This window comes from Xenopus tropicalis, chromosome 9 (assembly GCF_000004195.4).
Source record: "Xenopus tropicalis strain Nigerian chromosome 9, UCB_Xtro_10.0, whole genome shotgun sequence".
NCBI lineage: Eukaryota > Metazoa > Chordata > Amphibia > Anura > Pipidae > Xenopus > Xenopus tropicalis.
The window spans coordinates 2,954,782-2,964,792 of NC_030685.2; the positions used below are offsets into that span (position 1 = coordinate 2,954,782).

General features: G+C 49.9%; 3 protein-coding genes across 3 annotated transcripts; 2 read left to right on the forward strand and 1 right to left on the reverse strand.

The window, feature by feature from the left end:
* Positions 1-1,798: 1,798 nt before the first annotated feature.
* LOC101730371 (histone H2A type 1) lies at positions 1,799-2,271 on the reverse strand. The gene has a single exon (XM_004914288.4). It carries the CDS (start codon positions 2,246-2,248, stop codon positions 1,856-1,858), a length of 393 nt encoding a protein of 130 aa, XP_004914345.2. The 5' UTR covers positions 2,249-2,271; the 3' UTR covers positions 1,799-1,855.
* A 324-nt stretch (positions 2,272-2,595) lies between these two features.
* LOC116407589 (histone H2B 1.1-like) lies at positions 2,596-3,101 on the forward strand. Its single transcript, XM_031893110.1, has one exon. It carries the CDS (start codon positions 2,655-2,657, stop codon positions 3,033-3,035), a length of 381 nt encoding a protein of 126 aa, XP_031748970.1. The 5' UTR covers positions 2,596-2,654; the 3' UTR covers positions 3,036-3,101.
* Positions 3,102-8,912: 5,811 nt separating this feature from the next.
* h1-6 (H1.6 linker histone, cluster member) lies at positions 8,913-9,677 on the forward strand. The gene has a single exon (XM_004913805.4). It carries the CDS (start codon positions 8,943-8,945, stop codon positions 9,624-9,626), a length of 684 nt encoding a protein of 227 aa, XP_004913862.2. The 5' UTR covers positions 8,913-8,942; the 3' UTR covers positions 9,627-9,677.
* Positions 9,678-10,011: the final 334 nt, after the last annotated feature.

Genomic DNA, 10,011 nt, shown 5'->3' on the forward strand with positions numbered 1-10,011 from the left:
CTTTTATGTGTAAAATGTTATCGAAACCTAAAACCTCTGGCTTTTTGCTAACAAACTGTCCAGCCAAATCCCACTGCCGTCTCCTCTGAATCGGAAGCCCCACTGGGCCGCGTATAACTGGCAACTGGAAAAGAAACCACGGAACCAGTCTCCACTAATCTAACGCCCGGCACTGATTGTTACACTGTTCCTTGGTGCTCGGGCGACACCTAGTGGCAGTTTGGATCTCACACAAATCCTATCCCAGGGAACTTGCTGAGGTCACATCCCTACTACAAAGCAGCCGTTTGGGGGGGACACTAAAGGCTTTACCTTTTTTTCAATTAGATTTATAGACAATGTGAATAGAGCCAGGCATGTCCCAAGCAGTTACTTCCAGCAAAACGATCCCTAAATATAATGACCCTACAGGGTAAGAATAAATAACAGATAAGGGACATTTCAGGCTGCACATAAAGTCTCACTCAGCCGCGACGTCAGCAACGCAAAATAAAAATAATCCCCTCTCCCCGTATCCTGTAGCAACGGATTTGGATTCAGTTCGTTACTTCGAGCGGGCTGTTTTGGCGGGTCATTTGAAACTGAAATCGATGTGTCTGGAGCCAATCGGAGATGAAGGATTTTGGCGGTACATTAAACCCCGCCCGAACTCTGTTGGCTCCTCCTTCTCAGTTGTGTATAAAAGAGCGGCCAGAGAGACTCGGTTACAGACTGATTCTATCAGAGCCAATAGCAAGATGTCCGGACGCGGTAAAGGCGGGAAGGGTTTGGGGAAAGGAGGCGCCAAGCGGCACAGGAAGGTGCTGCGGGATAACATCCAGGGCATCACCAAGCCCGCCATCCGCCGCCTGGCACGGAGAGGGGGAGTCAAGCGCATCTCTGGCCTCATCTATGAGGAGACTCGGGGGGTCCTCAAGGTTTTCCTGGAGAATGTCATCCGGGACGCCGTCACCTACACCGAGCACGCCAAGAGGAAGACCGTTACCGCCATGGATGTGGTGTACGCTCTCAAGCGCCAGGGCCGCACTCTCTACGGCTTCGGGGGCTGAATCTGACTGCTGATTCGCTCATAAACCCAAAGGCTCTTTTCAGAGCCCCCACTCGGTCAGTCTCAGAGCTGTTACTGCTTCTTTTATGTATCGCTTTGTACCGTGAGGGCTAAACTCAATGGCAGAGCAGTTCGTATTATTTGGAGTTATCCCGCCACATCTAATAGTGCCTGTACCCCCTGCCATAAAATCAGCCCACACGTACAATGTCGGGGTACAACTCGCTGGGCCAGAGAAACTTGATCTAAAGTAAAAGATCGCATCGCTCCCTGTCTGTTCTACACGGGACACAGTGGGTTTCGGTCTCCGCACCGGTACTTGGTACTCACTGAGCAGCACAATCTCCCACAGTCCCGGCCCCACACTGACCGCTACAGTTCGGTCTCCAGCAAATCCATAATAAACCCAGATCTGTTTGAAAACCCTCAGTGCTGGGGAGTTAGAAATAGAACAGGAGACTCCCCGGAACCCTGACAGAGCTGCGCATTGAAACAGAAGCGCCGGGTTTCACAGGATTCTCTCTGCAAAGAAATAGAGGTTTCCCAACATCTTTCCCTAATGAGTTATTACATGCCCACAGCCAGTTTATATATCCGCACTACGGACTGACCTGTCTAATACCACTGGGGATGCTTAAAAACGCCTCCACCGCCTTCTGTCTGTACTAACGGGCTTGTAAGGAACTATAATGATCAGTAGGAATCCCCTCCCCCCCCCTGTGTGCGCCATGCAGCCCTCTTTAGCCGGTGTGGGGGCTCTGAAAAGAGCCTTTGTGTTTCCTGATGGGGGCGCTGTGACCGGGCAGCTCACTTGCTCTTGGCCGCCTTGGAGCTCTCGGTTTTCTTGGGCAGCAGCACGGACTGGATGTTGGGCAGAACCCCGCCCTGAGCGATAGTGACTCCTCCGAGCAGTTTGTTCAGCTCCTCATCATTGCGCACAGCGAGCTGCAGGTGCCTGGGGATGATACGGGTCTTCTTGTTATCCCGGGCAGCGTTCCCGGCCAACTCCAGGATCTCAGCGGTCAGGTATTCGAGCACTGCGGCCAGATAGACCGGAGCTCCGGCTCCCACCCGCTCAGCATAATTGCCCTTTCTCAAGAGCCTGTGAACTCGGCCAACTGGGAACTGCAGCCCAGCCCGGGATGAGCGGGTCTTGGCCTTAGCCCGAGTCTTCCCGCCTTGTTTGCCTCTTCCAGACATACTCTCACGAATAAGACCTCACGCTCAAAGACAAAGATATTGCAGAATATAAAATTACCGGCGGGTTCTGCTTTTATAGGCAGCTCTGGACACACCTCTCTTCTCCAATTGGGTAAGTTGCAATGCAACCAATCACCGTATAGGTTTTGAAAGCACCAATCAGTTGCTCTAAATATAGTCCCCCCATTTAATGGGCGGGATTGAGTGCAACCAGTCACACAGTTGCTTTCAGGTACACCAATCCATTGCTGTAGATGGGAGAGCTTTATACCATGTGACAAAGCTGACCAGTTAGAATCAATTGTATCAGGCTGCCTTATTTGCATGGGAGGGCCATAAAAGCAGCAGCCGGGGAGGCGGAGGAAACAAATTTATCGGTTATCGGAAAGCGTAAGGATAGTTGATCATGCCTGATCCAGCCAAGTCCGCTCCAGCCGCGAAGAAAGGCTCCAAGAAAGCGGTGACCAAGACCCAGAAGAAAGATGGGAAGAAGCGCAGGAAGACAAGGAAGGAGAGTTACGCCATTTACGTGTACAAGGTGCTGAAGCAGGTGCACCCCGATACCGGCATCTCCTCCAAGGCCATGAGCATCATGAACTCCTTTGTCAACGATGTGTTTGAGCGCATCGCAGGGGAAGCCTCCCGCCTGGCTCATTACAACAAGCGCTCCACCATCACCTCCCGGGAGATCCAGACCGCGGTCCGCCTGCTGCTGCCTGGGGAGCTGGCCAAGCACGCCGTGTCCGAGGGCACCAAGGCTGTCACCAAGTACACCAGCGCCAAGTAACTGCTGCCCCATCTCCTGCCCTACTCCCAGCAACACAAAGGCTCTTCTAAGAGCCACCCACCCCCTCCCTATAAGGTCTGTAACTGGCTCTGAGGGAACAATAATCCGGGAAGCGCAGCTGCTGTAATATACGGGGGTGCCCCCCCTCTAAATTCTGGCACTAAACGTACCGAAGGGTTAATCGGTTCCGATTAACCCTTCAGTAGCAGGTCCGGTTATGGGAGCTGCCGGGCCACGACGTGGGGTTTCCTTGCAGTATTTCCCGGCCCTTCCCTGGATATACAGTGCGAGTTATTAGTAACGGGGGAGGGGCTATAGGAGCGCAGGGAAGGAAAGCAAAGCCGCTGCACTGGGATGATGCAATAGGACAAAAGATTTTGGAGGGATTTTTCGAAATTCCCAAAAGTGGTTGCTCTGCCAATCAGAATGCGATGGGGCGGGGCAGTGCGTTGGACTGTACATTGGGAGTGTGGCTGCCATGGTTCAGCTATAATAGTGAATTGCAGCCATTAGTGATGAGCGAATCTGTCTTCTTCGCTGCCAAATTCTTGAAAAATGGCAATGTTGCACGTTTTTGTCCCGCATCATTTCTATTTTTATGCGCAAGAATTCTTTTTTGACCCTCGTTTTGTGACAAATTCAGCCAATAGAGTCCAGAGTACCGGAAGAAGGAGGTAATAGTTGCCATGGGGAATTTTACTGGTGACTAAGCAGCTAGGCTGACCTGATATATGTAAATAAAAGAGACTAGGAGTTGGGTGAGGAAAAATAGTTTGGGGAGTGGGCCTAGGGTCTAAGGTTTGTGGTGGGGCCCTGGGGTCCCAGTCTGACACTGCAGTACTCACACGTGAGGTGGTGATGCCCGTCTCCTCTGCCCAGAGGTAACAGGTTTCCCGGGTTTAATAACTCACCAAGGTAATAACAAAATATCTTTATTGTGTGGAGTTACAAATTATATGCAAAGTACAAACAGCCAGTCACACATACCGTATATACTCGAATATAAGCCGAGTTTTTGAGCACTAAAATGTGCTCAAAAAGTAACCCTCGGCTTATACTCGAGTATGATATTTTGTGCTGACTGTGCCGATCCCCCAGATGGACTTGTGTCCGTGCACCTGCGCTCTCCCTATGTCAGCTTCCCAGAACCGCCATCCTGCTACCTGATCTTACAAGGTCTAAGATCAGGCCATGAGTAACTGAAGGGGGCGCGTGACGTCACTGGCGCGACTGCGGCGCCAAGCAGAGCAGATGAGCACACAGGTAGCAGGATGGCGGTTCTGGGAAGCTGACATAGGGAGAGCGCAGGTGCACTGACACAAGTCCGTCTCATTCCCCTCCTATCCTTTCCTTTCTGGTCCTGGTCTGTGTTGCAAATGAGCAGTATTGATCTGCAGATTGGTACATTGCCCCCTTAGTTCCCACAATCATTGCATCTTATCAGTTTCTCTATTTATATATCTTATGTGCATATTTCTGGGAAGCTGGCATAGGCAGAGAGCGGGACTGAGGGAACTTTAAAGGAGACATATTGGATAAATGGGAAAACCCTAATTTTGTAGGCAATTATGAATAATATACGGTGCTGGTTTCCCTTTGGGCTAAACATTAATCCTGTCTGTAACAATGGCCCCTTTATTGGAGCTCCCTATAGATCCTATCTCTTCTCTGTCAGAGTTTGAAATGGAGAGTGGGCGTGTCCTAACGGTCCCTGCCAGAAGCACAGTAGGAGGGGGAGAGCCAATCACAGCCCTGCAGTCACACAAGCACAGACAGGCTTCAGTTCCCTATCAGGTCAGCCTAGCTGCTGATTGGTTCCTATCCTACAGTGCAGGGTACTGAGAGCCGCCGGCTCCCCAGCTCATCCAGAGAATTCAGCCAGCAGGAAGTGGAACAGATGGGCGGGGCTAGTGGGGGTTTTTGTGGAATTTCTCAATAAATCAGTCAGAAACACAACTTTTTAAGCACAATCCTTCTATATCTAGAGGAGTATAATTCCCTGGCACATTCATAATTTTTATAGGATATGTCTCCTTTAAGTCGCCTGCCATACAAGTCATTATGGATGTTACAAGCTGAGGCATGGGCATTTATATAAAGTTATATTTATAAAGTAGTGATAAGAATTCAATATATTCCTGGTATTAGCAATGTAAATGCTATAATGTTGAGTAGGGAATTATCTAAATGTTCCGTCCTGCTTTTGTCTGTCCTGTTTTATGCCTGTTCCAACTTGCTCCTACCTGTCCCGCACTTGTCAGGCCAGTTGGTCCTGTTCTTTTCCAGTCTCTCCTGATCTTTGCCCACTCCACCTTGTCTAGTCCCTTTCTAGTACCTTTCTTAGGCCACCGCTGTCTAAAACACTCTATACCCTATATATATTTCTTAGGATAGACAGGGGGCAATTTTTGGGATAATCAACTAAACCAAAGTTTGAGCACACTTTGTGTGCTGGCTCACTCGCACCAGCCCTACTGGTGACACCCTAGGCTTATACTCGAGTCAATAGGTTTTTCCAGTTTTCTTAGGTAAAATTAGGTACCTCGGCTTATATTCGGATCGGCTTTTACTCGAGTATATACGGTACACATGACAGCTCACAGGAGTAATCTGTACAATTAATGCATATAAATATAATGTTAAAGGAGACATATTGGATAAATGGGGGGCAACGCTAATTTTGTAGGCAATTATGAATAATATCCGGTGCTGGTTTCCCTTTGGGCTAAACATTAACCCTATCTGTAACAATGGCCCCTTTATTGCGGCTCCCTATAGATCCTCTCAGGTCCCTGTCTGGGTTTCATATGAGGGGTGGGCGTGTCCTAACGGTCCCTGCCAGAAGCACAGTAGGAGGGGGAGAGCCAATCATAGCCCTGCAGTCACACAAGCACAGACAGGCTTCAGTTCCCTATCAGGTCAGCCTAGCTGCTGATTGGTTCCTATCCTACAGTGCAGGGTACGGAGGGCCGCCGGCTCCCCAGCTCATCCAGAGAATTCAGCCAGCAGGAAGTGGCACAGATGGGCGGGGCTAGTGGGGTTTTTGTGGAATTTCTCAATAAATCAGTCAATTTTTATCCTATAAAAATTAAGAATGTACCAGGGAATTATACTCCTCTAGATATAGGATTGGGCTTAAAAAGTTGTGTTTCTGACTGATTTATTGAGAAATTCCCCCCAAACCCCACTAGCCCCGCCCATCTCTGCCACTTCCTGCTGGCTGAATTCTCTGGATGAGCTGGGGAGCCGGCGGCCCTCCGTACCCTGCACTGTAGGATAGGAACCAATCAGCAGCTAGGCTGACCTGATAGGGAACTGAAGCCTGTCTGTGCTTGTGTGACTGCAGGGCTGTGATTGGCTCTCCCCCTCCTACTGTGCTTCTGGCAGGGACCGTTAGGACACGCCCACCCCTCATGTGAAACCCAGACAGGGACCTGAGAGGATCTATAGGGAGCTCCAATAAAGGGGCCATTGTTACAGATAGGGTTAATGTTTAGCCCAAAGGGAAACCAGCACCGGATATTATTCATAATTGCCTACAAAATTAGTGTTGCCCCCCATTTATCCAATATGTCTCCTTTAAGAAGGGACCTCGGAGCAGAGAGAGAAAAGAGAGAACTGGCGGAAGGGTGTATGGACTGACACCCAGGTGAAGAATTTTAGCGTTATAAAAAAACGCCTGCACTACCAACCAGGACAGGAAAAAAGACTGGGGGGAGGGATAGTTTATATGCATTTTTAATTTGGAAGGTAGAGGTGGCGGCCTGTCCTATCAACTGAAGGGGTGGGGATAATCCATGGTATATGCTGTTTCAAGGAGTCCAGGAAATGTGTGTGTGTGTGTGTGTGTGTGTGTGTGTGTGTGCCTGGGTGTGTGCCCATCTCTCAAGAAAAGAGGTCTGTCTGTCCCTCCTGGGAAGAGAGAGAGACTAACCCCCCAAGTATCTATAAAAGGTTAATTCCCAAATTAACTTACAAGTATGTGTGAATGGCAGGTATACACATTTCATATGCTGTGGAATTATAATTCTGTGAAAATATCTTACACTGCCTATGAAGTAACTGGGATGTGCTGCCAGGAAGCCAACAGAAAAAATTATTTGCCTGGTTTGTAGGATTTAACCTCTTCCCTGCATGTTATTGGCAGATAGAGATGTAGCGAACTGTTCGCCGGCGAACTAATTCGCGCGAACATCGGGTGTTTGCAAGTTCGCGGACTTTTCGCATATGTTCGCAATTTGGGTTCGCGTGGCGTTTTTCCACTGCGTTTTTTCTCGGCCTAAAAACGCCGCACAAGCCGCACATGGCGTTTTTCAGCAAATCCCGTTTCCATGGTGCTAATAGTGCGAAATAGCAAAAAACACTGCGTATTTCCGCTAGGTCTGCCAGCTGCCTTTGCGGTTTTACGCAACGCTGTGTCAACAACGTATTTTTCAGAGAAATTTTTTCCCTTGATCCCCCTCCTGCATGTCACTGTCCAGGTCGTGGCACCCTTTAAACAACTTTAAAATCAGTTTTCTGGCCAGAAATGGCTTTTCTAGGTTTTAAAGTTCGCCTTCCCTTTGAAGTGTATGGGGTTCGCAAAGTTTTTTTGAGGTTCACTACATCCCTACTGGCAGAGACCGACTGGTAAACATGAAATTGTGTAAGCAAAACAGTTTGTTATAATTTCAAATAAATAAGTTGTGGCTATGGATGAGCGAATCTGTCCCGTTAAAAAGATTCCTGAAACTGCCAGAATAATGTGCGTCAAAAAAAATATTTTTGGACATGCGGCATTACTTGATGCGCAACAACTTAATTTTGTTTCACAAAATGACCCGCCAATGGCAAACATACATTTTCATGAAAAAAAATCCCCCATGGCAAACTGCTTGTCATGTCTGGTAACAAAATTCACTAGTCAGTAATTCCGCTCCCCCCACAGCAGCACAATGTATCCCCCTGGGGCCCATGTTCCCTATAGGGCCCTGTGTGTCAGTGAGTCGGAGGCTGAATGGGCTTCTCCTGCCCAACACAGACACCATTTCCCTTTGGGCATCTTGGTACCAGTCTGGGTTTCTCACTTTATTTACCCCAGCGCTGAGCCAGTGGTTCTACCCTTCCTGCCCCCCAGTTTGGCTCCCCCCCATATTCCTTATGATAAGATTCAGTGCAGGGCTGGGATTGGTCCCATATACTGATAATACAGATCTGGATCCAGTGCAGCATCTAATGTTCCCTCTCCCTGTGCCCATGTTGGGGGATCAGCAAGTGATCAGTCTCTAGAATGGAACCAATAACCCAACCCAATCCGGTCAGTGGGACCGACTCCTCCCTGAGTGCTGCAGCCAAACTCCCCCAGCAATGGCTCCCTGTACTGTGCTACTTGCCTGGGACTCCGACCCCCCCACACTCCCTTTATAGCCTCCCCCTCTCTCACTCACCTGCCCATATTATACCCGGGGCCCCCTTATTTCTCTGGGGGAACAGCGGGAAGGGAAGGATTTCTATTCATCCCCAACAATTCCCACAAATGGGAAGGAGAGAAATGAAGCGGAGCCTTTCCGGGGAGCGGGACTGAGTTCCCAGGAGCTGCTCTGGGCAATATATGCAGCCAATAGAATGGGAATTAGTGGCACAGACCCGGGCACTTACTGGGGCAGCTGATCCCATACAGACTGGGGCACATTTATACTCAGAGCCGGTAGAAAATACGAATGTTTTTGTCTATAGAAACACAGAGACTTTCGCACTACAGGTTAGAATGGAAGAGAGTTTATGGGCGGGGAAATGAAAATCACCCAATAGGAAGGAAAGATTAACCAGAGAATGAACCAATCGGGGAAAAGGAGGGATGTATATAAAGAGGACTGGAAACCACATCGCAATTATTGCTCTCTGTGGGTTTGACTGATATCGGTTAGAATGACAGAAACTGCAGCTGAAACCGCTCCCGCCCCTCCCCCGGCAGAACCCGCCGCTGCCAAGAAGAAGCAGCCCAAGAAGGGAGGCGCTAAAGCCAAGAAACCCGCCGGGCCCAGCGCGGCCGAACTGATCGTGAAAGCCGTGTCCGCCTCTAAGGAGCGCAGCGGGGTGTCCCTGGCCGCTCTCAAGAAGGCTCTGGCTGCCGGAGGCTACGATGTGGAGAGGAACAACAGCCGCCTCAAGCTGGCTCTCAAGGCCTTGGTCACTAAGGGGACTCTCACCCAAGTCAAGGGGAGCGGAGCCTCCGGATCCTTCAAGCTGAACAAGAAGCCGCTGGAGAGTAAGGAGAAGGCGGCCAAGAAGAAGCCAGCGGCGCCCAAAGCCAAGAAACCAGCGGCGGCGGCAAAGAAGGCGCCCAAGTCCCCTAAAAAGCCCAAGAAGGTCTCGGCAGCAGCAAAGAGCCCCAAGAAGGTGAAGAAACCGGCAAAGGCCGCCAAAAGCCCCAAGAAGTCCAAAGCTGCCAAACCCAAGAAGGTGGCCAAGAGCCCGGCTAAAAAGGCCGCCAAGCCCAAAGCTGCCAAGAGCCCGGCTAAGAAGCCCACCAAGCCTAAAGCTACAAAGAGCCCCGCCAAGGCAGCCAAACCCAAAGCGGCTAAAGCAAAGAAGGCGGCGCCTAAGAAGTAATGGGGCCCCGGGGCCCCTGCGCATCGCACCAAAGGCTCTTTTCAGAGCCCCCACCTCCTCCATCTAAAGAGCCGGTACCTGTGTTTATTACTGACTGACCGCACTATACGGGCCCTATGAGCCGAGCAACAAGCACCGCGCCCTACAGTGCAGGTCATTTCAAAGTGCAGCTGCTGTGTAACTGACTGGCAACCGCGCTCAGCCCGGAGTCTCTGGTCCCACAAGAAATAGGCTAAATAACCGATTCTGCTTGAGAATGTTCTGTTCACATGAAATGCCACCTGGGGCGCTGTTGCTCTAATCATATTGCAACGCTACATAGCCTACTGTAGTGGGTTACATTGATATATAAGGGGAAAACTACCAACCCCCTGACAGTGATACA

Excerpts from the sequence above, each read along its gene's own strand:
- LOC101730371 (XM_004914288.4), bottom strand. The coding sequence starts at position 2,248 with ATGTCTGGAAGAGGCAAACAAGGCGGGAAGACTCGGGCTAAGGCCAAG.
- LOC116407589 (XM_031893110.1), top strand. The coding sequence starts at position 2,655 with ATGCCTGATCCAGCCAAGTCCGCTCCAGCCGCGAAGAAAGGCTCCAAG.
- h1-6 (XM_004913805.4), top strand. The coding sequence starts at position 8,943 with ATGACAGAAACTGCAGCTGAAACCGCTCCCGCCCCTCCCCCGGCAGAA.